The sequence below is a fragment of the Cetorhinus maximus genome, chromosome 20 (genome assembly GCF_964194155.1).
Source record: "Cetorhinus maximus chromosome 20, sCetMax3.hap1.1, whole genome shotgun sequence".
Lineage (NCBI taxonomy): Eukaryota > Metazoa > Chordata > Chondrichthyes > Lamniformes > Cetorhinidae > Cetorhinus > Cetorhinus maximus.
Window position 1 is genome coordinate 83,223,112 of NC_135898.1, and position 27,759 is coordinate 83,250,870.

The following is a 27,759-nucleotide window of genomic DNA, read 5'->3' on the forward strand; positions in this document are numbered from 1 at the left end:
GGGGACAGTGTAGAGGGAGCTTTACTCTGTATCTAACCCCGTGCTGTACCTGTGCTGGGAGTGTTTGATGGGGATAGTGTAGAGGGAGCTTTACTCTGTATCTAACCCCGTGCTGTACCTGTCCTGGGAGTGTTTGATGAGGACAGTGTAGAGGGAGCTTTACTCTGTATCTAACCCTGTGCTGTACCTGTCCTGGGAGTGTTTGATGGGACAGTGTAGAGGGAGCTTTACTCTGTATCTAACCCTGTGCTGTACCTGTCCTGGGAGTGTTTGATGGGGACAGTGTAGAGGGAGCTTTACTCTGTATCTAAACCTGTGCTGTACCTGCCCTTGGAGTGTTTGATGGGGACAGTGTAGAGGGAGCTTTACTCTGTATCTAAACCTGTGCTGTACCTGCCCTTGGAGTTTTTGATGGGGACAGTGTAGAGGGAGCTTTACTCTGTATCTAACCCCGTGCTGTACCTGTCCTGGGAGTGTTTGATGGGGACAGTGTAGAGGGAGTTTACTCTGTACCTAACCCTGTGCTGTACCTGTCCTGGGGATGTTTGATGATATATTATCACTAAGCCTGCTTGTTTCCATGTCAACAACACCGACTCTGTCCTTGTCTCAGCCCATCTGCTGCTGAAATCCTCGTCTATGCCTTTGTTACCTCCAAACTTGATTGTTCCAACACACTCCAGGCTGGACTCCCACATTTTACGAACCATAAACTCAAGGTCATCCAACAGGTAGCAGTCGGGCCTGGTACCTAAAGGGTTAATGTCGGCCTGAGTAGTACCGCCCACACAGTGATGTAAGAAGGCACATGACCCTAAGCCAGGGTCAGTCTGGAGATGGACAGTGATGTGTAAAGACCTAGGATGGCGTCCTCTCCATGCCTGTACCTTCTGCTGCAAATATGCATATAGTTACCTGTTGTTCATAAAGACTTGCTGTTAACTTAAACATGAATATGAAGGCTGCTTCATGGTGCCTGGAGCAGGATCCTTCATGGTTGCAGCTCGGGATCAAAAAATCCACATCCTCACACGAATGCTGAGAAATGAAGGAAAAAAGCACCTTCAACAGATTCTGCACTGAAACAAACTCCCCACGGAAGCAACAGACACTGAGAAAACTCACCAGAAAAGAGGAGCTCCAGCAACACAAGAACCTGGAAGCAAAAAAGAAAAGGTCAAAGTTTTACTCAAGCACAAGACTCCATTGAATCCCCTCTGGAAGTCCAGCTTCAGCAAGCAGAGCTCTCTGCCTGCCAGGGTGGGATTAAATCCTTTTAAAATTCCAGGCCAGCCAGTCCCGAGAATTCCCTCTTAACTTCAGTCAGCCAGGAGTGCTGTTGCAAACCTACCGCCGCTGAACCTGGCTCCCGACTCCAAGCCCCAACAAGTGGTTCCCGAGTTCGGAAACAAAACAAAAAATAATTTAACAAGTAGCCCGGGTATCTCGCGGCTCTTCGATCTTCTAAGCAGCTAGCCTGCGGTCCCTCCCAACATGACCCAACACCGTGGACTGACTTCAGTCGGCATCCAGCTGACCCCACAACGCCATTGTGGACCCCTCCTTCCTCAACCGGTAGCATTTTGAAAAGTCTGCCAAAACCCGGCAAACGTGTGAAGATCCATTGTTCAGCGCTCACCAGCGACGCCATCTTGGAAGCTGCACTTTCTTAAAGCTATACACACACTTTTAAATTTCTTCAAATTGGTTCACAACTCCACAGTTCCAGCTCCAATGGGCTTCACCCCTGGCCCAGACCAACCAGAATTGGAGTCCCCGGAGGAGAAGATTTTTAAGATGTAGCATTGCTGCAGGTTTAAATAAAAATTCTGAGGCAAAACAAGTTAGCACACTTCTTTACTCGATTGGACCAATTGCAGATGACATCATTGCCTGCCAAGCCATTACTGAATAATCTGTTAAATTTAATGATGTTTTAAAACCCTTCGATGTTTATTTTAACTTGAGGCCCAACAAAATAATGGAAAGAGCCATATTTAATAAGAGAGTCTAGCTGCCTGGGGAACCTTTCTATTCTTTCATTAATGACATCTGTAGGATGGCAGAGGGAGGTGAATATGGAGATTTAAAGCCTGAGCTCATCTGAGACAGAATCGTGATGGGTGTTGCAGACGATTCACTCTCTGACCTCCTACAAGCTAAAGGTGATCTTAGCCCCGACAAGGCAATCCAGCTCGTTAGACTGTCTGAGCTACATGAACAACACAGGGTCATCCTAAAGGGAGAGAAGATTCCGTGGGGCAAAAACAAACCCTCAGTCCACTACCTCAAGCCTCGAAAGCACGGGCGCTGCCCAAGCCAGGGAATACCAACCCTGAACCGCCCAGCAGAGTGACCATGCCAGCACTGCGGTGTGAAGCGCCCTCACAGGAGAGATCAGTGCCCTGTGAGTACAGCCCAATGTTTCCACTGCCACAGACAGGGGCACTTTGGTAAACTGTGCAGGTCAAAACTCCAGCACTGTACAGATAGCTCAACAGTCATCCATAAGGTCAAGACCGGCAACCCAGAAGACACCCAGCCATGCTTCGTGGCTGAGATCAAAGGATGTGACTCTTCCTTTTGGAATGCTGACATTCTAGTTAATGGTCATCTAACAAATGTTAAATTAGACTCAGGCACTGGCACCGCAGTCCAGTCAGACTAGGAACCGTGGCAAAATGCTTCCAACTTCAACCAACAGACAATTCACTTCACGTGGCAGGAGGACTCTGCCCTCCAGTAAAGGGCATCCTGCAGGCCACTCTGCAGTACAAGGACAAAGTGGTCCAAGCAACTCTCTTTGTGGTCCACAATCAGTCCTACCCTCTGTTAAGCTGCACCGCCCATATCGAGCTTGTCCTCCTGCAACCGATTGGTGAAGTCAACCAGCAAGTGCCTGGCTCCAAGGACAGACAAGAGTTCCCAAAGCTGTTCACTGGACTGGACCACCTGAAAAATGCCTATAGGATCATGCTCAGGAGTGACATCAAGCTAGTGTGCCTCTTACATGTTGTTAATAAAGACGTGCTGTTAACTTAAACAAGACTACAAAGACTGCTTCATGGTTCTGGAGCAGGGTCCTTCCCAACACTCTGCTGCTCATCCCCTAACTCACTCCAAATCCTGTTCATTCAACATCCCTGTGCTCACTGACTCCCAAATAAACAACGCCTGGATTTTAAACTCTCTTCCTGGTTTTCAAATGGCTTTGCCCCCTCCCTATCTCTGTAAACTCCTCCACCTTAAAACCCTCAAAGATACATAAACTCCTCTAACTCTGGGCTCTTGAATATCTCCGATTTTACCCACTCTACCATTGGCAGCCTTGCCTCAGCTCCCTGGGCCCCAAGTTCTGGAATTTCCTTCCTAAACTCTCAGACTCACTACCTCTGTCTCCTCCTTTAAGATGCTCCTTAAAACCCACCTCTTTAACCAAGCTTTTGGTCATCTGACCAATATGTCCCTGTGTGACTTGGTGTCAAATTTTGTCTTATCAAACCCAGAAAGGAAAAAACAGTCGGGACCAGTACTCTTATTTCCCAGGTTTTACTGGTGTTCCATTTTAAAGTATACATGACCAGTTCAGACCAGCATTCTTATTTCCCACATTTTACTGTTTTTTCCTTCTGGGCACTGCTATGCAGTGGAATGTTTTATGACGTTAAAGGTATCCATAGAAATACAAGTTGTTGTTGTACATTTAACTAGCATGTTTTAATAGGTAGAGGAGGCACCATGCGGTGTGAAGTACAGAGCGTTAGGTACCAGAAAGGTCCCAGGCCCATTACATTGCCTTTGTTGAGGCCATTGATATCAGACAGAGTCTCAGTGTCTCTGAGCCATTGGAAGGGGTTGGGGGGGTGGGTCCTGCATCTATTAGCTCTCCAGTGACCCCTATTGGAAAGTATGTGTGTGAACATTGGTTACAGGCTCTGTGTTCGCTTTAATGGTCCCACGGTTCAGAAGCCTTGGCAACTGATGCTGCAGCCCACCTCGCCACATGACGGGTCGCTTCGTTATTGTGGTAGCCAGAGAGCTGCCAACGCCTGCGGCTCTGCCTCCTGATGCAACAGGAGAAACCTCTTCACCCAGAAGTGATTGAGACTCACTACCACAGGGAGTAGTTACAGTAAATAGTATGGATACATTCAAGTGGAATCTAGATAAACGCATGAGGGAGAAAGGAATAGATGGTTATATTGATAAGGTGATTTGAAGAGGGGTGGGAGGAAGTTCATGTGGATCATAATCACCAAATAGCCCATCTGTACTGTAAATACTAAGACAGGGAACATTTGAGAAAAAGATATTAACTGGGAGGAAAATATGTTTCCTACCCAGAGACGGTGGTTTTGAAATTGAGAGTTTTGTTAGAGTTCTGACTGATTCTTTCTCTCGGTCACTTTGTAATTGTTTTTATTCACAGATATCAATCAGACGAATGACAGACTGGTGCTCATAAACTCAACATTAGGAAGGCTGCTACATCAACAGGAGGTCCTCGAGCAGAATCTGACTGCCATCCGTCAAGAGATCAACAGCACACTCAACCAGTGCGGATCACAATGTGTCGACAGCCTGGGCCTCGTCAAGGGCCTTGACCTTCTTGTCAACTTTAGCATGGTATAGAATGTTCCTGCCACTGGTCCCTATCTCTTTTCACCTCCTCCGGTCCTATAACCTCCCAGATAACTGCATTCCTCCAATTCTGGCCTCTTAATCGTCCCCGATTTTCCCTGCTCCACCAGTGGCTGCTGTGCCTTCCGCTCCCTGGGCCCTCAGCTCTGGAATTTCCCTCCTGAAACCTCTCTGCTCTCTCTCTCTTCCTTTAAAAAGCTCTCTAAAAATGTAATTAGGAACACAGCTTACTCTGTTTATAACCCATAAATAACTGACACTAAGACGTACAAGACAGGGACCATTGTGTAGTGTGTGTGTGTACCAGAGCTGCACTGAGAAAAGAGCTGTACAGGAGTGAATGGCTCCCCTTTACTCACAGTGTACAACGAGACACACACAGTACCAGAGAGTGAATCGTTCCCTTTCATCCACTATGTACGTGTGACACGTACAGGAGCTGACGCTGAGACGCACATGAGCCCTCACTTGCTACAATGATGAGGAAAGTCTGCTTCCTGGTGTGTGCATAACCTATTCCTGAGGATACAAGTTAGAAACATTGGGATTGGGCAAAGAGAGCTGCAATGTTGCAGTTCAGTGTGAACGTGTCACAAAGGAACGAGGGGGTGTCTGAGAACGAGCCTGGGCCATTGTTAGGTAACCCTCCAGCAGTCCCATCAACATTGCTTGACACTTCACCCAACACCTCAAGACCCCACTATCCCAATAAGGCCATGTCACCCCAACAACAACTTCCGCCATAGCTGCACCTTCGTCCCAAGGGACACATTGAGGTTGCTGTCGGCAACCAGGGTGGGGACTGGTGCATATGGAGGTTGGGTGAATGAAAAGCTCCCAGCGCTGAGGCCGGAGTGATTGCAGTATAAGCAAGATTGGACCCTCACCCAGGATTAATGACGTGGTTGGTATCCGGAGCAGGAGTTTGTATAGCATGATGAGAAATGTGGGATCTCATCCTCACTCTGCCTTTGAAGTATCCAAATTAATATGCGATGTGAATTCTGATGTTCAAATCATTTCCATTTTTTCACAGGTTCCCAATATGGACAAGGGGATAGAGGCCATGAAGCTGATAGTGAATGCTAACCTCTATTCCATCGTACAAAAGGTAGAGCAGCCATGACCACAATCACTATCTGTCTTCATCATATTGACTATTTTCCAAATGTTAGTGAACCAGATGGGTTTTTAACAATAATTGTCATGGTCACCATTACTGAGATTAGTTTTATATTCCAGGTTGATTAATTAATTGAATTTAAATTCCACCAGCTACCAGGGTGAGATTTGAACCCATGTCCCCTGGGCATTAGTCTGGGCCTCTGGATCACTGGTGCAGTGACATTACCACTATGCCACCATCTTGCTCCTAAGTTAGTAAAATTGATCCCCAGGCAGACGGTTCCTGACTAGCAAGTGTTGAAATCCAAGGAGAACAAGCTAAAAATGAGGAAGTTAGGGATAGGAAGAATGTTAGGGGATATTTTTCACCCAAAAGATGCTTCTAGAGAAAGCACATTGACTGTATAAGTGAGAGCCAAGGAGCAATTAGGGATGTAAGATATGAAAAAAACAGCAGAAGCTGTTTTTTATTGTTGAAATTAAGCACTCATTCCCATGCAGTAATTTCTCTCAGTGACTCATTCCCAAGACAAAAACAGAATTACCTGGAAAAACTCAGCAGGTCTGGCAGCATCGGTGGAGAAGAAATCAGTTAATATTTCGAGTCTTCATGACCCTTCGGCAGAACTGTTCTGCCGAAGGGTCATGAAGACTCGAAACGTTAACTGATTTCTTCTCCACCGATGCTGCCAGACCTGCTGAGTTTTTCCAGGTAATTCTGTTTTTGTTTTGGATTTCCAGCATCCGCAGTAGCTTTTAGCTTTTTGTTTTTAACTCATTCCCAAGTATCGGTTAGAAGATAATCACAGAAGGATACAACACAGGAGGCCAACCCTGTTGCACGCTGTAACACATTTTCAGGTGTCAATAACACTGACTGGTATCTATTGTTCTCTATAACAATTCCAAGAGTCCATTATTCTCTACAGCTCTCAGGTAGCTATGTAATTATCAGTTATCAAACACTCTCAACCTATAAAACTTTATAACTCTCAGTCTCTTTTGAGTATTCATTAACTCGCTATGATTCACTTCCAGTTATCAGTTGGTCATAATAAATCAGTGTTCAATCATTATCTAAAATTACTCAGCCTCTGTAACCTGCCATGTAAATTCGACACCTTGTCTCAGTCCTAACGTATTTGTTCCTTTCTGCAAAGGGTTACAAAGTTTTCAATGACACACCAGCACTGCTTGTCAACCAGTCAGCCAGCACTGTGTCAGGTGAGTGCAGTTCTCGGATACAAACCTAACCAGCCTTCAGCTGCATATTGATGTTGCTGCTCACAAAATCGAGTAAATCTGTGCCAGCAACATTCAAATTTTACTTTCCTCTACCTTGGTGCCCTACGGTACCCTGTTCAAGGGGCAATGGCTCCAATGTACCATGTGTACAAGCAGTATTGCACAGCACCAGTGCAGTGTCTAATACATGATACCCAATGGGAGCTGGAGTGCATCTGGGTTTTCTCAGAACCATTCTGCAATGACATTGTAATAAGGTGGCAATGGAGACTGAGTGCAGCGAGACCAAGTGCTTAAATCGAGCAATCAGGTAAGTGAGGGAATTCGGTACAGTGAGCGAGGAGGTGCTGTTCTGACCTTCACAAAAATGAGTAGTCCAAGATAGGGAGCCTGAAAGCTGAAGCCCGGAGGCATCAATTAGATGTGCTGGTAAATGATTGGTGAGTGAAAGATTGCTAAGCGGGGTGGCCAAGTGCTGAGGCCCACCTCAGTTCTCTGGGACTTGTCCCAGTTATATTGTGATGTTAAGCTCTCTCGCCCTCAACCCTCACATCCCTCACCCCACCCAATCTTCCCCTGGCCCCTGATACCCTATGTGCCAACTCATGACCTCCGCCTGGCCCCCATTGCCCCTTGTACTGTCTATACCAACTCATCCAGTATTTATCATGGGTAGACCTCAGAAGCTGTGTTGAGATTAAATAAAATAAAGTTCTAAAAACCGAATGCAGCCTTTTCTTTTTATTCTTACACGTGATGTGGGTGTTACTGGCTGGGCCAGCGTCTATTGCCCATCCATAATTGCCCTTAAGAAGGTGGTGGTGAGCCGCCTTCTTGAACTGCTGCAGCCCATGTGGTGTAGGTACACCCACGGTGCTGTTAGGCAGAGAATTCCAGGATTTTGACCCAGTTACAGTGAAGGAACGACGATATATTTCCAAGTCAGGAAGATATAGGCGGGATGGTCAAATGGGCAGATAAGTGGCAGATGGAATTTAACCCTGAAAAGTGTGAGGTGATACACTTTGGAAGGAGTAATTTGACAAGGAAGCATTCAATGAACAGCATGGCACTAGGAAGTTCTGAGGAACAAAGGGACCTTGGCGTGTGTGTCCATAGATCTCTGAAGGCGGAGGGGCACATTAGTCAGGTGGTGAAAAAGGCATATGGGATACTTGCCTTTATCAATCGAGGCATAGATTACAAAAGTAGGGAGGTCATGTTGGAGTTGTATAGAACGTTAGTGAGGCCACAGCTGGAGTACTATGTGCAGTTCTGGTCGCCACATTATAGGAAGGATGTGATTTCACTGGAGGGGGTGCAGAGGAGATTCACCAGGATGTTGCCTGGGATGAAACATTTAAGTTATGAAGAGAGGTTGGATAAACTTGAGTTGTTTTCATTGGAGCAGAGAAGACTGAGGGGTGACCTGATCGAGGTGTACAGGATTATGAGGGGCATGGACAGGGTGGATAGGGAGCAGCTGTTCCCCTTAGTTGAAGGGTCAGACACAAGGGGGCATAAGTTCAAGGTGAGGGGCAGGAGGTTTAGGGGGGATGTGAGGAAAAACTTTTTTACCCAGAGGGTGGTAACGGTCTGGAATGCACTGCCTGGGAGGGTTGCCTCACATCCTTTAAAAAGTACCTGGATGAGCACTTGGCATGTCATAACATTCAAGGCTATGTGCCAAGTGCTGGTAAATGGGATTAGGTAGGTAGATCAGGTGTTTCTCACGTGCCATGATGGGCCGAAGGACCTCTTCTGCACTCTGTGATTCTGTGATTCTGATTCTGTGTGTGTTGCTCCTGCACAAGTGGCATTCGCCACTAACAGGATGCTGCTATCAAGCCAAAAAGACGTCCTGCCTACCACACAAATGAGTAATGTGGTTTATGAATTTCAGTGCCAGTGTGATGCTAGGTATGTAGGTCGGACGTCCCAAAGACTGGTGGATCGTATCAAACAACATGTCCCAGCCACTATTTGCAATTGGCAAGGTACAGACCATAGCCAACCAGCCCGTGCTTACAAAACGCAAAACACAGTATCCATCATTAGATGTGATTCCATGATTGGACATTTGCTAAATAATCTTCAGTGTACTAAGAATTACTCTGACAGCCAATTTAAGATTGTCAGTCAGCTCGTAGTGTGGTGCACTTGAGTATATTGAAAGCTACATGCATTAATACACAGGGCCCTGTACAGGAACATGTACACAAATTGCGCCTGTTTCAGCTAGACAAAATAAGTGACAGCTATTTGCTGATTCATTCCCATGGTCAATGCCTTGGCCAATCAGAGTCAAGCTGCCTGGTTTTAATTCCAAACAATGCTCGGCAGTTAACTGTCAGTCACCATAAACTGGTGCACTCTCCATGGCAACGCCTCTACCAATCAGAGCCCACTTGCCAACCAATCAGCACTCTCTTCTTAGACCGTATAAATTGTTGTTTCCATTGACATTGGTAGTCTTGCGCTTGTCCTGATGAGCGCAAGATGAAAAACCTCGACAAGAAAAGTCACTTTTTTCAGCAATGCTCCAGTTCTATACCGCCAAATGAAAAGAGGGAGAAATTGGAGTAATAAAAGTAAGGATGAGGGTTGGGGCACCAGATGGGGTGAGGTAGGGCAGAGACAAAAATCAATCTTGAAATCTTCAATTGTCCTAGAACCCAGTCTATCTGGCGATAGAGTTCCAGATTTCCATTACCCTTTGTGTGAAGAAATGCTTCCTGGTTTCGCTCCTCAATGACCTAGCTCTCAACTTAAAGATTGTGACCAGTTATTCTAGATTTCCTAACCAAAGGAAATTGTTTTCCTGTATCTACCCCATCAAAACATTCTGTCACACCTTGATTAATTCCTCCACCCGCAACCCATCTCACTCCCCACGTCCCCCTACCCCCACCCCCACCCCCCCACAGGCCCCTCACCTCCTATACTCAAGGAAATACAAGCCAGGTTTATGCAAGCTATCCTCAAAATTTTAACCCTTTAACCTGGTATTTTTCTGTGCTGAGTGCGGAATCTGCTGCTTTCCTTCCAAGGCCACATATCCTTCCTGAGGTGTAATGCCAGGAACTGAAAACAGTTACTCCAGATGGCATCTGACTGAAGTACCCTTTGCTCCCCTTTGTACTCCAGCCCCTTGAGCTACAGATTCATTAAGTTGTTCTGATTATTTTTTGTACACTAACTTTAAGTGATTTTTCAAAAAATCGTTTACACAAATCATTTTTATCTTATTTTTACATTCACACAGAAATGAAGAAGATCATAACGGATATTGAAAAGCAGATACAAAATATCACACAAGAGTTTCCGATATTAACCTCACTAACATCAGTCAATTCTGAAATAAATAAGATTAATAGCTCAATAAATAAATATCTCCCAGAGGTCCAGAAGGGAGATAAATACAGGTAAGAAAGGAAAGGAGTGACAGCAATGTATTACCTGATATACCACGCACTCATCATTATAACACTCCAACCTACCCAAAATCCCTGACGATTGTAATAGTATAACCCAGAACTCACTGTTAAACAATAACTGACCCCACACCCCTCGCTGTGAAGCAATAACATAGCCTGCACCTCTCACTGTAACACTGATATATCCCACACCCCTCACTGTAACACTCTGATATACCCCACACCTCTCACTGTAACACTGATATACCCCACACAACCTCACTGTAACACTCTGAAATACCCCACACCCCTCACTGTATCACTCTGATATACCCCACACCCCTCACTGTAACACTCTGATATACCCCACACTCCTCACTGTAACACTCTGATATACCCCACACCCCACACTGTAAAGCAATAACATAGCCTGCACCTCTCATTGTAACACTGATAAACCCCACACCCCTCACTGTAACACTGATATACCCCACACCCCTCACTGTAGCACTCTGATAAATCCCATACCCCTCACTGTAACACTGATATACCCCGCACCCCTCACTGTAACACTGATATACCCCACACCCCTCACTGTAACACTCTGATATATCCCAGGCACGCTTCACTGTAACACTCTGATATAACCCCTCCCTGTAACACTTGATATATCCCAACCCCTCACTGTAACATGCTGATAAATCCAACACCTCTCACTGTAACACACTGATATACCCCACACCTCTCACTGTAACACTCTGATGTAACCCCTCACCCCTCACTGTAATACTCTGATATATCCCAACCCCTCACTGTAACACTCTGATATACCCCACACCCCTCACTGTAAAGCAATAACATAGCCTGCACCTCTCACTGTAACACTGATATACCCCACACCCCTCACTGTAACACTCTGATATACCCCACACCCCTCACTGTAAAGCAATAACATAGCCTGCACCTCTCACTATAACACTGATATACCCCACACCCCTCACTGTAACACTGATATACCCCACACCCCTCACTGTAACACTCTGATAAACCCCACACCCCTCACTGTAATGCTGATATACCCCACACCCCTCACTGTAACACTGATATACCCCACACCCTCACTGTAACACTCTGATATACCCCACACCTGTCACTGTAACACTCTGATATATCCCAGGCATGCTTCACTGTAACACTCTGATATAACCCCTCAATGTAACACTCTGATATATCCCAACCCCTCACTGTAACACACTGATATATCCAACACCCCTCACTGTAACACTCTGATATACCCCACACCCCTCACTGTAACACTCTGATATACCCCACGCTTCTCACTGTAACACTCTGATATACCCCACGCCCCTCACTGTAACATGCTGATATATCCAACACCCCTCACTGTAACCCTCTGATATAACCCCACACTCCTCACTGTAACACTCTGATACACCCCACGCCCCTCACTGTAACATGCTGATATATCCAACACCCCTCACTGTAACACCCTGATATAACCCCACACCCCTCACTGTAACACTCTGATGTACCCCACACCCCTCACTGTAACACTCTGATATACCCCACACCCCTCACTGTAACACTCTGATATAACCCCACACCCCTCACTGTAACACTCTGATGTACCCCACACCCCTCACTGTAACACTCTGATATACCCCACACCCCTCACTGTAACACTGATACACCCCACACCCCTCACTGTAACACTCTGATATACTCCACACCCCTCACTGTAACACTCTGATGTACCCCATACCCCTCACTGTAACACTCTGATATACCCCATACCCCTCACTGTAACACTCTGATATACCCCATACCCCTCACTGTAACACTGATACACCCCACACCCCTCACTGTAACACTCTGATATACCCCACACCCCTCACTGTAACACTCTGATATACCCCACACCCCTCACTGTAACACTCTGATATCACCCACACCCCTCACTGTAACACTGTGATATCACCCACACCCCTCACTGTAACACTCTGATATACCCCACACCACTCACTGTAACACTCTGATATACCCCACACCCCTCACTGTAACACTCTGATATACCCCACACCCCTCACTGTAACACTCTGATATACCCCACAACCCTCACTGTAACACTCTGATATACCCCACACCCCTCACTGTAACACTCTGATGTACCCCACACCCCTCACTGTAACACTCTGATATACCCCACACCCCTCACTGTAACTCTCTGATATACCCCACACCCCTCACTGTAACACTCTGATATACTCCACACCCCTCACTATAACACTCTGATATCACCCACACCCCTCACTGTAACACATTGATATACCCCACACCCCTCACTGTAACACTCTGATATCACCCATACCCCTCACTGTAACACACTGATATATCCAACACCCCTCACTGTAACACTGTTTGCTATTCCACATCTGATGTTTTTGATAGCTGGTGTTATTGCTCTGTATGACTTTCCGGATTCTTTTGGATGACTCTGTTCTTCCTGAATTTCAGGTGGTTCGTTGGGATTGTGCTGTCCAGTATAATTCTCCTGGTTGTTCTGTGTAATTATCTGGGTCTCTTGCTGGGAACAATGTGCCTCAAACCCAATGTGAATCCCACTGAAAGAAGCTCGTCGTCCACCTGTGGAGGGAATCTCTTCATGGTGTAAGAAGAAACTGAGATGCTGATATTTATGTTTTATTTTGAGATTGTAGAATAATTTTTGAATTGGCATGCGCAGTGCCCCTCACAACTCCCTCAATATTTCCGAACACTTTTCACTGCCTCGTGCAGTCAATATATGCAAACCCACGAGCCAATCTGTGCACAGCAAAATCCAGTGGACAGCACGGAGATAAATGGCTAGCTAAGCTGTTTATTAATTGATGGTTAGGTTAGGGATCAATCCTGTACAGAACACTGAAGAGAACTCTCCTCTTCTTCAAAATATTGCCCATGGGTCTTTGTCTGTCTAGCTGTGAGGGTAGCTGGGGCATACTTGGGTTAAAGTCTCACCTGTGTTTCCAACAACACTCACATCCAGACATTGAATATAAAGAAATTCCAACTGGCAGGAGATGTAACAGAACATATTACTGGTCCTTTCCCTCCTCCTGTTGTGTCACTGGCTCTTCATTCAATGCCCCCTCCCCCCTTACATCGTTCTGGGACGTTCAGCTTGACTAGTCCAGCTTCTGAGACCTGAGGCACTTTCCACAATTCCCCTTGTTGCTCTTATCTCCCATAATGGGCTGGATTTTATGCCCCCCCCACCTCTCTGTCCCCCGTCTGGCGGGTTTTCAGGGGGGGAATGTGTAAAATACAAGGGGTGGCTAGCCCACCACCTTCCTGCGCACCACCCAAGCTCTCCCCCATAACACCGAGGGTGCGAGGATGCCAAAATCGGCAGCCCGCCCGCCATTTTAAAATAACTAATTAAATGTTAATATGCTGCCTATATCATGAAACATTTGGCGTTGGGCAGGTAGGAGTGGGCAGGCCGTTCTTTTAAGGAAATTGCTTAAAAGGCGGGAAGGAATGGGGGTATATTCTTTGGGGGTGCCCTATGCGCATGGGGGGCAGCCCCCCTCACGATAATGCCCTCCCTTTGTTCCTCCCCACATGGCCTCCAAAACCCACCCTCCCTTGCCTCCCCACCCCCGATCCTTCCACATCCAATACCCCTGACTTACCTCTCTCTGGGATCTATGACTCCTTCAGCCACCTTGCAGTCCTGGCAATGCCCACAACTGAGCTCTGGCACTGCCAGAGGGTGGGACTTCCTCCCACTGAGGGCAGAAGTCCCACTGTCACCTCATTGATGCCACCCACAGCATATTATTGCTGTGGAGCAGCCTTGTTGTACATGGGTTGGATGGCGTCCGACATTTCTTCCAAGGGCGAACAATACGCCATCATCCCCACTCCTTAAAATTCAGCCCAATGTCTCCTTATGTGGCTCTGTGTCAAATTTAGTTTTGTTTGATGACTCTCCTGTGAAGCTTCTTGGGACATTTTGCTATGTTAAAGATCAGGTCAATAAGGGTACACGGTGAGTGAGGGAGACTTCACCTGAGTGAGACAGGGGCCAAGTGAGTACAATTGGCAATTTGTTTCAAAGTGGGAATTCGGTGCATAGGGGGATAGAGGTGCTTTAGGTAAGGTTTACTGCAAAAAGTAAAGTTTGCTGAGTGGGGAGTTCGGTGAAGGGCAGGGAGGAGGTTTTTTTCCTTCTACTCTTTTTCAGCCTTTAGTATTTGATTTCCACTTTGGTGCAGTAGAAGGAGCAGGTAAACTAGTAACTGGTGTTATTAGAAATGGAAAGTTTTATCAGTATTGTAAAATTTACAGGCAGTGCCAAAACCTATTAGGTGGTGTAGATTTTATTAATTATAAATTAATTAGCAATGATTAATTATTTAACACATATTGGAGATAACAAGGCAGGTGATGTGCTGTGATTGCAACATGTGGCTCAAAGTCTGGTGTGGGAGAAGTGGGTTCCTGTTCATGGGGCCCTGGCACTAGTATTGGGGAAAGTGGGGGCTGTACCGTTGGGATGGTCTACACCTGAACCGTACTGGGACCGGTGTTCTTGTGAGCCACATAACTAGGGAAGTGGAGAGGGTTTTAAACTAAGTAGTGGGGGCAAGGATCAAATTTGGGAAGATGTGGTAAATCAAAGAGCAGAGACAAGGCAAAAGAGAAAGGTATTATTACGGGAAATGAAAAATACACCATGACAGGAAGGGATAGAGAGCACAAATCTAACAGTAAATCAACAGATGAGACTTGAGGTTATCAAAAGAATAAAAGGATAAAACTAAAAGCTCTGTATCTGAATGCACGAAGCATTCGAAACAAACAGATGAGAAAGCACATAGAAATAAATAATTACAATCTGATAGCCATTACAGAGACATGGCCGCAGGAGGACATGGATAGGGGCCTGAATATTAAAGGGTATTGTACATTTAGGAAGGACAGGAAGTGAGGAAAAGGTGGAGGGGTGGCTCTGTTTGTTAATGATGGTATTAGCACAATAGAGATGGATGACCTAAGTTCAAGAAACCAGGATGTGGAAACTGGGTAGAGATGAGAAATGGTAATGGCAAGGAGTCACTCGTGGGAGTCGTGTACAGGCCCCCTAACAGTAACCACATGGTAGGGTGGAGCATAAAGGAAGAAATAATGGGAGCCTGTTAGAAAGGCACAACGATGATCATAGGAGATTTTAATCTCCATATCGACTGGAAAGGTCAGATGAGCAAAGGTAGCCTAGATGAAGAGTTCATAGAATGTTTCCAGGATAGTTTCTTAGAACAGCACATTCTGGAGCCAACCAGAGACCAGGCTGTACTAGACCTGGAGTCAGTGGCTTAGATATCATGGTCAGTGATAAAACGATTGCAATCGCCACTGATCCTGAAGAAAGCTGATCACAAAGATTTCACAATCTCTCCAGTGTGGATTTACCCTTTCCCAATGTCAGTTTGAATCTGATGCCATGGCAATGGGATCTCCAGGTGTCCAGTAGCAGTGATGTCAGCAAGGAGAGTAAGCAGCCAATCAAATTGAAGTATTCTCATGGACAGCAAAGCAGGAAGTGAAAAGCACTGATTATCCTTCCCTTTAATTTTTAAGTAAACTAACTGATTATGATTATAGCTTAAGAAAGAAGCTTATATGTTATAAAGAAACTTTAAAAAAACATAACTTTAAAAATATGTGAAATTTGTTATAAGGGGGAAATTTGACATTCCACAAATAATAAAATTAGATTTTTCAGGGCCAGTGAGGGTGCTTAGCAGTGATTTTGAGGTTAGCATACTGTTAAAAATCAATTATACCTCATTCAACAAGGTGTAACTTTTCAAGGATTTTTACAGCGAGACTAGTGACATGGAAATGGAAATCTTTGTCGGTTCAGTAATTTCTAATTAATTACAGTCTGGAGAACATCAACAGGGCACCCTAGGGGGTAGCGTAAAATCGCTGACAGCAACTTCTGGATTTCCATGTCATTCTGCCCATGTGCGGACTCCAGAAGTTGCAGTTTTGGTGGAGTTATGATGGCCAACACTAACAGTTTCACCATCATTCCTACTGCAAAATGTGGACCAATATTATGCCTCTGCTGACTGTGATGAATGTAAGTGAAGTGAGTTTGATTCAGTTTTACCTCAGCCACTGCAGAACTGGGTGACATTGAGCACAAAATGGTTGCCTGGCTCAAGGAGGCCGTAAGGGTTGTTGCTGTGGGAAATGAAATTGTGATGCTGTGACAGTAAAGAACACTTTTCATTTGTTAAGGTTAAAGTATGTAGTTGGAAGAGTGAGGAGGGAACTTTACCACCCCCAACCACAGTGCCCCCCCACCCTCCTCCAGAACCCAACCCTCTTTGAAAGACCTGTCCTAGGAGTGTTTGATCAAACAGTATTGAATTTTACTCAGCAATACCTTGCTCTGCTCCAACAGGGGAGTCGGCTTCAGTTTCATCTTCTCATGGCTCTTGATGCTCCTCGTCTTTATCATGTTTTTTGTGGGTGGAAATGTATATTCACTGGCTTGCAAACCTTGGTACAATGATGAACTTTTTCAGGTAATACCCGCATGTGTTTCTGTGTTTCTATGTTGTTACTGTTCTCACAGGAAATCTGCAAACGAACAGCATAGAGCCACCTGAAGTAATTGGCCTTGTCTCTTGCTGGTGCTTGTTCAACTTTGATCTTTCTCTGTCTCTAATCCACGTCTCTATCTATCCACTGTTTGTGGTCCTCCACCTCTTATCTCTTATTGTTTCTATCCCTTCATCTCCAATTTTTCACATTCTTAAGCCTCCACCAGCTCCAAGTTCCCCTCCAATCACACACCATCCTGATGTGGAACTATATCCCTTGTTCCTTCATCCTCGCCAGATCAATATCCTGGGATTCCCTTCCTAACAGCACTGTGAACCACTGAGAGTGCAGCAGTTCAAGAAGGTTGCCACCTTCTCAAGAGTAATTTGGAATGGACAATAAATATTGGCCTTGCCACTGAGACTCACATCCCAAGAATTATTTTTTTGAGGAGCTTTGTTTGTTTCATGTCTTCACTCACACTTTCTTTTCCTTCGGGGAATGGCGGGGAGGTTTGAGCAGGCGGATTATTGATCACATCCGGAACACTCCTTTGGTGGTCAGTAAGTCCTGTTGTGGGACTTGAACCAGGCTCTGAGGCCGGGGTGCTGTTCGCTGAGCCATAAGACTTCCACTTTATACAAGTGCTATGTGATGTTTCTGAGAGACAAGATAAGCTGCTGGAAGGATGCAAATCTTTTTTTGTGAAGAGGGGTAATATAGAATAACAGAAGGAGGCCATTCATCCCATCATGCAGTGCTGGCTCTTTGAAGGAACTCCAATTAGTTCCACACCCTTGTTGTTTACCTATAACCCTGCAAATTTCTCCCTGTCAAGTATTTATCCCATTTGCCTTTTGAAAGTCTGTTTCCATTTCTTTGAAGGCAATGTGTTCCAGATCACAACAACTCAAAGCAAAAAACAATGTTTCCACATCTTGCCTCTGGCTCTTTCACCAATCACTTTAAATTTGCGTCATCTGGTCACTGACCCCCCTGCCACTGGGAACAGGCTCTCCTTATTCACACTATCAAAACACTTAAAAATTGTGAACATTTCTCTCAAATTTCCTTTTACGTTCCTCTACTCTAAGGTGATTTAAACCAGTGTGTCAAGCATTTTTATTTCAATGTATCTCCTGACACTAACTTGATGATGTCCTTGGCATCTTCCTGAATCCACAGTTCTGCCTGTCGGTTGGTGTGTGATATCAGTGCTGAAGCACTGTACAATCAGCAGCCCACTTTAAGCATCAGAATCCTGAAGTATCTTTCAGAGGGTGTCAGTCTGATAGGATCCAAAGCATTTTATTACCTGTGGCTAGTCTATTTGTTCATCCCAGTTACTTGGCCTCTCGCCCCTCAGCACAAATAACAGGGTTTTTAATCAGCTTGGGTGGAATGTAAATTTTGAGACAACCAAGCAGTAATCAGGTGCCAGATTTGATCAATTATTAGTGGTTAGTCAATGGCACTATACAAACTGTACAAAATATGCCATTAAATATAGTACAGTCTGCATAAGGAAGTGTACCCTCTGCAGTGACAGCATCATTAGATGCATCCTTTTTATTTTGAACACTCCTTGTGATTACTTTAACTTCTGATATTAGTGTAAAACTGGTGATATTTTAGTGGGTGCTAGCTGTTCACTTTGCATTTCATTTCCATTCATTTCAGTGTGCTTCCTCAATATTGTCCACTTCACACTAACACTAAATGTAATATTATCCCACTAACACTAAATGTAATATTATCCCCACTCACTGAGAGTCACTTCTAGTATTCACTCTCGCCACAAGGTGACAGTGTGTACAAACCAGAATAAAGAGCAGCCTATTAACCTGCAGGAGTTGGACAAAGGGGTCAGGGAGAGTGGCGTGGGGGCGGAGTGAGGGGCATTAGTAATCAGGATGATGGTACAGCATTAGCAGAAAGAAGCAAAGCAATCTTTTCGTCTTGCAGTGTACAGCACAGTGTGCAGGAGATGATTTTGAGACAGGCACAAGCTGGGGAGTGAACTGTACTAAAGCTGTCTGATGCCATGTACACTCCTGTCTTCCGTTGCAGGTAATTGAAACCTCCGGGCTGATTGCTGACTTAGACCTGTCACAGTCCCTGGGATTGGAGAATACCAGGCTGAGCATCAACAGTGCTTATAAGTGAGTGAAAACTTAAACACTCCTTCAAAATTATCACTGGAACAACATCTGAATTAGTTAGCATAACCGTGGGGTTTCTCTGGAGTTTTTGGGGGTTAAGAAGGGGCATGGGTCACCAATCTGATTGCAGCACAATAGTCTGAACGCCCCGCCCCGTTCTCCCTGGGAGCATAGGATGATGGAATTTCCACTTTTATGTGACGTTCTGATTGCTGGAACTACACCGGACAGAGTTCATGGAAGGAGGTAAAAACTGATTCTGGGATTTCAGGCTTTCAATGAATTGTATTCACCCCTTAAGTTCCCTTTAACAGTCTGAATGTCTCTCAAATCAATTCTCAGGTAAATCTACAACAATAACACTCAGTTTTTGTCTGTCTGAACTGTTTTGATTGGTCGGTTTAACGGGCGTGTCTGTTAGTGGGTTTATTTTTTTGGACAGTACCTGGCACACACACGGGCACACGGAGCATGCAGAGGATTTGGGCGCAGCTGCTGCAGTTGGGGGCATTGGGCTGGGGGTGGCTTGTGGAGAACAATAACAGCGGAAGGCAAGGGAATCCCGGTAACAAAGTTACCCTGACGGGAGCGTTTGTTTCCGAGAGGGATGCGATGGGATAAGGATGGCAAGGGAGGGATGGGTTTGGGATAGGAGGAGTGGAAGGAATGGGAATGGCATGGGATGGAAAGGTGACATGGGAGGGGTGGATGAAATGGTGGAATTGGTGAAGTGCAATTATTTGATACCATTTATTACCCAAACGCTGAAAATGAAGATTCCCTAGATTTGAATGAAAATATTTAAGAAAAGCTGTCCAGTGAATTAAAGAGAGCATCGGTGTTGGTTCTACAGGTGAAGAAGATGATAACAGTCTTTACCTGCCAGAGTTTCTGCACAGTCCAACTCCAATGGCCATGTGCCAGTGCAGAAACTTAAACCAGGATTTCCCGCTCCTGTATGTGTCGGGCATCATGGCAGGTGTGGGGGATCATTCGGTGGGAGGGACAGAAATCAGTTTCATGCTAGTATGAAATTAAAGTGGGATCACCCGATGGTGTCAGACACAAATCCCGCTGGAGGCCGGCGTGAAACCGATAAGGCTCGAGCGGAATCGCCCCCCCCCGACTCCACACCGCGCCCGATTCTGCGTTAGGCCAGAGGGAAAACACACCGGCCCAGAACACGTCTGGCAAGCGTGACACGCAAAGGTCGGGACTTACCGTTAGGGCCTTGCTCAGATTGTGGACATCCGAGGAGCAGAAGGTGCTGGAGCCCGACAGCTACCCGGACCCTGGGGGAACACGTGCATCGCCTGCTGGGCGGGTTCTCATGGACACGGCTCGGCCGCGAAGCAGCTCTCGGAAGGTGGGAGGTCTCCGCGCAGCAGCTTCAACTTCGCTGAGGCTTTAGATCTTCATGGGCTTCGCTGATGCTTCGGAACTTCACCATGGGCTCGCACCATCTGACAGGGACTTCGCCATGGGCCCGCACCATCTGACAGGGACTTCACCATGGGCCCGCACCATCTGACAGGGACTTCACCATTGGCAGCTGAGGATGAATGGTGAAGGGTGCAGGGAGGGGAAAGGAAGGTCCAGGTGTGAATGGAAGAGGAAGGTGTACCAGGGGGGTTTGTAGGGGGTGGTGATGAGGGGCTGGGAGGTGAGATTGGGAGGAGGAGGGAAGGTGTTGGGGGAGGTGAAGTTGGGAGGACGTCAAAGGCGTTGGGGGGAGTGAAGTTGAGGGGGGGTGAAGGTGTTGGGGGGATGAAGGTGTTGGAGGGCAAAGATATGGGGGGGAAGAAGGTGTAAGTTGGGGAGAAAGGTGTACGGAGAGGGGAAGGTTTATGGAAGGGGGAAGGTGTAAGCAGGGGGTGGATGTCTAGGTGAATGTGCAAGGGAGGGATTTGTGGAATCTTTGTGAGCCTCCTGGGGAGTTAACTCAGGGTGGGCATAGTAGGATGGAACAGTGAGTGTGAGCGGGGGGGGCAGAGGGAGCCGGTAGGGTGAAAGGGTGAGGAGCAGCAAGGCTGACTGGTGGGGACATGGAGGCAAACACGGACCCTGGGGTGGGGGTGGTTGGGGAGGTCAATGTGGATTGGGGTGGGATTTTCACAAAGGTAGGGAATGTGCATGTTCACCTGGACATTCCTGGAGGAGAAGTGTTCAGGCTGTAGGGTAACGGTGGGAAGGTGGAAGGTGATGCCAGGGGGGTCCACTGTGATGGCTGAGAGGACATGAGTGATTGGGGGGAGGGGAAAGGATGGGGGAGTTTACGAGAAACTTTACCATGACCATATTTGTCAAATTGAAAGTGAGCAGAGCCTTGTGTTGGTCAGGTACAGGTGCTGCATGGGAGTGGAATAAGTGGGTGGGCGGAGATGCAGGTCACTCAGATGGATAACTGAAAGAGAATCCCAGCAGGCAGCGGGACAGTAAGTTGAGTGCGATGGATGAAGGCTCCACGTGTGTGGGAGAGAGTGCTTGCACGAGGCTCTGAAAGGCCCTGCCACACACACACTTCTCCCTCCAGAATCACTCATGGGCTGGCTCCATACAGCTGAACTGTTAGTGATGGGCAGGATGCAGGAGGATGACTCGTGAAGCCTGTTAATGAAGCTGAAAAACAACATTACACATCACACAGTGAAAGTAAATATATTTTCAGATTATAAAGTGACAAAATGTGTCCACCCATGCAACCACTTGTGATCAGAATTTCTTAACTTTTCTAGGCCTACTACTTCTTCCGCAGCAGGGGTGGAGACAGCCTGTTCAATGGTTGGCCCTGTTGCCTCTGATAACTTCAGCATGGATCCTCTGAAGGCCGAGGCCTTGAGGGGCCCTGATTGCTTTGCCTGTCCTCCTGTGGGCCAGCTGCTCCCTCTGCAGTGACAGAGGATGAGGTTGAGGGGGACACAGGCAAAGGGGACTTGGAGGGAGTGGACAACCTCTGAGATTCCTGAGTGGATGACCCAGGGGTGTCCAGCTGCCGCTCCTCCTCCCTTCGTGTACCCCAGGGCCCTGGTCTGACTCTTTGAGGGGAAGGAGCACCTGGAGGGATGTCAAGGTGCCCAGCTTCCCCCTCACATTACCACTGCAGGAAATCACCCGTGGCTGCCACAATGGAGTGCAGGTCTGCACACATCTCCATATTCTGCTGGACCAGGGTCTCCATGGCGTCTGCCATCCTGCTCATGGAAACCTCCGTACACGCACATGTGGGCACCCCTTCATCAGAGAGCAGGCAGACACACTCCCCTGACTTGCATGCCACTCTGTTGAGGGCTTCCAACAGCTCTGTGTGATGTTCCCTCATCTTCTGCTGACGCTCCACAATGAGTTGGAAGGCCAAATCCAGAGATCGTCATCTGACTCGGACCTCACGGATGCCTCTTCCCCAGCAGTCCTCCAAGTGCCGGGGAGCTCGGCTGAACCTGCCTCCTCCTGCTGTGGACACATGTCCGTGCGGTGACCATCAGGTTGTGAACCCGAACCTGCCCTAGATCTAGGTCCCACCGAGTGTGTGTGTCTCTGCGCTGGTGGAGGGTGCGGGTGTGACGGGTCTTCCAGGCTGCTTATTTCCAGCTCTTCAATGGAGGAGGTGCCCTCTTGGCTGGAGGTGAGGACCTGGATGGAGCTGAGGGACTGGCTGGCTGAGGGTGTTGGTCACTTGGCAGAGCTCCCTGTGAACCAAAGTAGAGATAATTAGTGCATGGCAGCAGAGTCAAAAGCAGGAGAGAGAGCACTCACAGTTGCATTGAGAGAGGGATGATCTGGTGCAGGATCCTAACGTGGGTGTTCACTGCCGACCTCACCGTTGCTGCAGGCACAGTCCATGTCCTCACCAGCCAAAGCAATGGCACGCTCCTCAAAGTGAGTGAGGGGTCTAATGTGGGCCACTCCAGCCCCGGTCAGGGACCTCTCCTTGCTGTCGTGAGCCAGCTTCTCCTGCATGAAAACAGATGGAGAGAATGTGAGCAGAACACATGGCACTGTGTGGAATGTTTGTGTGGTGAGCGGAGCCATGGACGGGATGAGGACATGTACTCCAGAGGATTTGAGCCTGATGGAGATGTGAGGGTGTGTGTGAGAGTTAGTGATGTTGCCCCTTGAGGTGTGAGATCCCTGTGGATGTGTGATGGGTTTGTGAGTGTGAGCTGAGTGATGAGGTGGTTGACTTAGCTGGTGGAACGGATAAGACCATTCATCCTCTTCCTGCAATGGATGGCTGACTTCCGTGGGCACTGACTGCTGTTGTCACCGCCTCCCAGGCCGGATCGATGATTCTGGTGGACCTCCTGCGGCCAGAACAGGATTAGAGGACATCGCAGCGGGCCTCAACGTTGTCCATTTGGGGGCTACCATCTTCTTGGCTTTTGGGGCCACCTGTCGCCTGGAGCAGTCCTGGTCTGTAGACACGAAGTAGGCTGCGCTCTGGCGCGCTTTAAATATGGCGCCGGGAGTGTGGAAGCGCTGAGGTGATGGAGTGGTGGGAAAATCTGAGGAAGCGGATGAAACGGCGCAAAAATCTGCCATTGCGGCCGGCCGGAAAAATGTCATTTTTCACGCCCGTTACTGCAATTCAGGGAGTTCAGGGGAAATTTCACAGTGAAGGAGCAGTTATAAGGTTGTTCCGAAACCTGAATCCTAATAAGGACTTTGACAAGGAACAAGATTAGTTGGGAAGCTGTTATTCTTCGAAGCCAGATGTTAACATTAAAGGAGGCTGGTTTCAAAGAATTAGAGTGTTTATTTCTTGAATAAGATCGAGACCATCAGTTGTAAACGTGCCTTTTCAACGGAGGAGAAAACAGTTCCCGATGAGACTTTCATATTCTGTGCCTATAAACAAATCACAAGACTAGACTTTAAACAGAATTTCTATTTCTAGGCCTGTTTTTACAGCTGTATGTAGCTGTTTCCAGATTGAAAATTTTTGATTCTGTTAAAGTCTTTGGTATAAGAATAACTAGAAATCCTGTATTTAAAGAGGTACTGTTACAATCAAGATACTAACATGACCACAAATGTTATACAAGTCTCTGCTGGTTTGAAATGTTCCTCCAAAGCTCTCAATGTCCTACCCCATCTAACCGTTCTCCGCTCTGCATTCTTACTGAAGTAAAATTTTACATCTGGAGGACTAGAATCCAGGGGCGCAGAAGTCATGCTTCAGCTACACCCTGGTTAGACCACACCTGGAGTTACTGTGGGCAGTTCTGGGTGCCACACATTAGGAAGGACATACTGACTTTGGAGGGATTGCAGTGTAGATTTACCAGAATGATACAGGGACTCCAAGTGTTAATTTATGAGTTGGGATTAAAAAAATCTAAGGTCGTATTCCCTGGAATTTAGAAGTTTAAAGGGTGATTTGATTGAAGTTTATAAGATATTAAGTGGAACAGATAGGAAAGATAGAGAGAAACTGTTTCCAATGATTTGGGGAGTCTTAAGATTTTGGGTCAGAGTCTAAAATTCGAGCCAGACCTTTCAGGAGTGAAATGAGGAAACATTTCCACACACAAAGGGTGTTAGGAGTTTGAAAACTCTCTTCCACAAACGGAATTTGATGCTCAGTTATAAATCTGAGATTGATAGGGTTTTGTTATCCAAGGATATTCGGGGATATGGGGCAAAGGTGGGTAAATGGGGTTAGGTTGCAGATGGGCCATGATGACATTGAAGAGCCCGGCTGTCTGGAGGTGGCTTCCCGGAGGCAGACCACGGGTGCGATGCTCCAGGCAGATTCTCTTCACCTACCTGGCTTCAGCTGCAGCTGCTGGACGCCCTGTGGAGGAGTTCCCCCTTCACAACGGCTACTGAGTCCATTTTTTAATATAAAGTTTGATAAGCTGGAGTAAGGGTGCCTCCATCTTGGGGCATCCCCCCTCTCTCTCTCTCTCACTTACCTGAAAAGAAAGTCTGCTGCTCCTTCCAAGATGAAGAGCTCCTATTGGCCCTGTCACCCTTAAAGGGGCAGTGACCCCACCCTATGGTCGCTGACTGGTCAATTTGGGGAAAATCACAGTCGGATGACTGCAACCCACATATTGTGGGCTCTAACCCCTATTTGTCCTTGGCCTCAGGTTCCTGTAGCCTGTTGGGGAAAATCCCGCCCTTCATGTTTATCCTAAGGCGTTGTGCCCAGAATTGAACACAATATTCCAGCTGCACTGAATTAGTGTTTGGTATAGGTTTAGCATATCACCCTGGCTCTTGTTCTCTATGCCTCAGTTTATAACCCTCAGGATCCTGTATGCTCCAGCAGGTTCTTGGTGACCCCTCACACACTAAGCTTCTTTTCTGTACACAGAAGCTGCATGAACAACACATCTGTGTGGAAGGCCCTGGACCTGGCCCAGGACTTCAACCTGGACGAGTATTTGAACCTGAGTAAGGTAAGTCAGTAACCAGTGGGTCCCAGCGTGGGTGCCTGCCAGATTCAGTTGCTTCAATAATGTTTGGCTTCTGCTGAATTTCATCCGATATCCGTTTGGAACAGCTTTTTGCAAGTTGTGTGAAACTGACTGAGTTTGGGCTTTGTCACTGCCGGGGCAGTTACCTGCCTAAGAATATAAGAAATCGCAGGAGGAGACCATTCAGCCCCTCAAACCTGCTCCACCATTCAAAACGACCGTGGCTGATCTTCTGCCTCAACTCCATTGTCTCGCCCGCTCCCCTCGTCCCTTGATTCCCTGAAAGACCAAAAATCTGTCTATCCCAGCCTTAAATATATTCAGTGATAGAGCATCCACATCCCTCTGGAGGCTACAGAAACTCACAGCCCTCTCTTCCAAACGTTAAGTACCTAAACCACGCTGTTGATGGGCCACCAGTGGATAGGTTTGGCTGCTTGGAATGGCGAATAAACCAGGAGATGTTAGTTTTTGTGCGGTGTTAATTTGTCACAGCTAGGGCTCCGCTTGGTAGATCAGATGCAGCAACCTGGGTTCTCATTCCTGGTTGCTGCCTAGTTTAGGGCTAGGTTGGTTTACAATGCCCGTGTGGGTGCCCGGCACTGCTGACATCACGTGAAATAGAGTGTGATGATGTCGGGAGCGGTTCCCAGTGACATCACGCTGCATCGCCACAGTTCAGTGGGCAGACCTGCCCGAATGTCGGCAGCTTGCCCAACACCAATCAAAGGACCAATTGAGCCAATTAAACCCACTGAAATTTTGAGAGGCCTGTTCATTTTGACAGTCGGTGCAGGGGGAAAACGGGCAGGCGGGGATCACCCATTTGACGCTTTCTACACCCAGGGAGGGATACAAGGCTCAGGAGGAAAGGGGGGAGGTCGGAGCACACATGTTGTCTGAAAGTCTGGACAATCCTGTTTCATCAGTGGAGCTTCCTGCTCATTTTCTTATGTAAGTTAGGAGGCTTAAGTCCTTATACAGATTTTTACAGACTGGCCACATCATAGTGAAGGTAGAACGTCTGCAAAACAGAAAGTGAAAAATAGGCATTGTCACTTCAGCTGGAGGCGCTCGCTCAAGTGAGGAGGAGGTGGGGGGGGAGAAGGGAGAGGAGGCTAGTCGGCCACAGGCGTCATCAGAGAATCTACCCGCAAACCAAGCAGCACAACCTGAAGGGGTTGAAGGCCAGCCAGGCTGGCAAAGGGAGAAGGGGCAGGAGGAGGTGCCACTACCTCGCCAGAAGAGTCTCCAGGGTATCTGGACATGACCAAGGTGCAGTGAAGAAGAAGGATTAAGGGAGATAGTGACCTCAATCTGCAAGATGATGAGCCTCAGATCACATCCAGCTGTGTGAGTGGGCACCCAGTGCCAGTGGCACTGGAAATGACTGGCGCCCTCAGTTGTTGTGCCTCAGGTTCCTTGCAGGGTCCTGTTGGTGATCTGTGTGGCGTGTCACAATCCGCAGCTCACAGCTGCTTAAAGCTTGTCACAGACGCATTCTTCAGCAGGGTGAATCCCTTCATACAGTTCAGAACAGATGGGGATAGCCAGGCAGAGCGTGCAAGAGGATTTGCAGCTATTGCAGGACTTACCCCTTCCAGACAGGCTTGCCATCGTGTCTAGTCCCAGGCAGCCTTCTAGGGAACAGGAAGATGTGCCGACTTTATGCCAGGGCTTTACACCCTCAAGAGCCACCAATGCAAGCCCACACATAAACATTGACTCCAGGTGGAAAGGGCCTGGCAGAGCGGACAAGGTCAATCACCCTCTTCCGGCGTTGCTCCCAGGTCCTTCGCATGACCCCCTCAGCTGCAGACTTCTGCTGCCCTGGTGAGATGTGGGGCCTCCTCTTGCCATCATTTGGCAGCAGTAACTCCTGGCGATCACTCGCTGCCTGGATGAGTGCCCGCAGGCTGCGGGCATTTCCAAACCTTCTCCCATGGCTTATAGCTCCAGACGACATTGCCGTATTCCCTGGACACGTTCCTCCTCTCTGTCAGCCTTGAAGGAAATATTGAAATTCCAAGCCCTGCAGCTCACTCTCCCAGAATTCCACATCACTGACTTCACTTCCTTCTGGTGTTTGCAATCCCCCCCCCC

The 27,759-nt window shown here is 47.2% G+C and overlaps 1 protein-coding gene across 10 annotated transcripts in view; it reads left to right on the plus strand.

The window, feature by feature from the left end:
* The window catches only part of prom2 (prominin 2), a 119,454-nt gene that overhangs the window by 65,728 nt on the left and 25,967 nt on the right, over positions 1 to 27,759 (plus strand). For all 10 annotated transcript variants that reach the window (XM_078565030.1, XM_078565036.1, XM_078565034.1 and 7 more), the window contains 8 exons: positions 4,430 to 4,626; positions 5,678 to 5,752; positions 6,927 to 6,990; positions 10,277 to 10,436; positions 12,963 to 13,115; positions 16,930 to 17,053; positions 19,143 to 19,234; positions 25,554 to 25,638. In XM_078565030.1, the coding sequence (XP_078421156.1) occupies positions 4,430 to 4,626; positions 5,678 to 5,752; positions 6,927 to 6,990; positions 10,277 to 10,436; positions 12,963 to 13,115; positions 16,930 to 17,053; positions 19,143 to 19,234; positions 25,554 to 25,638 (950 nt within the window). The remainder of the gene's footprint in view (positions 1 to 4,429; positions 4,627 to 5,677; positions 5,753 to 6,926; positions 6,991 to 10,276; positions 10,437 to 12,962; positions 13,116 to 16,929; positions 17,054 to 19,142; positions 19,235 to 25,553; positions 25,639 to 27,759) is intronic.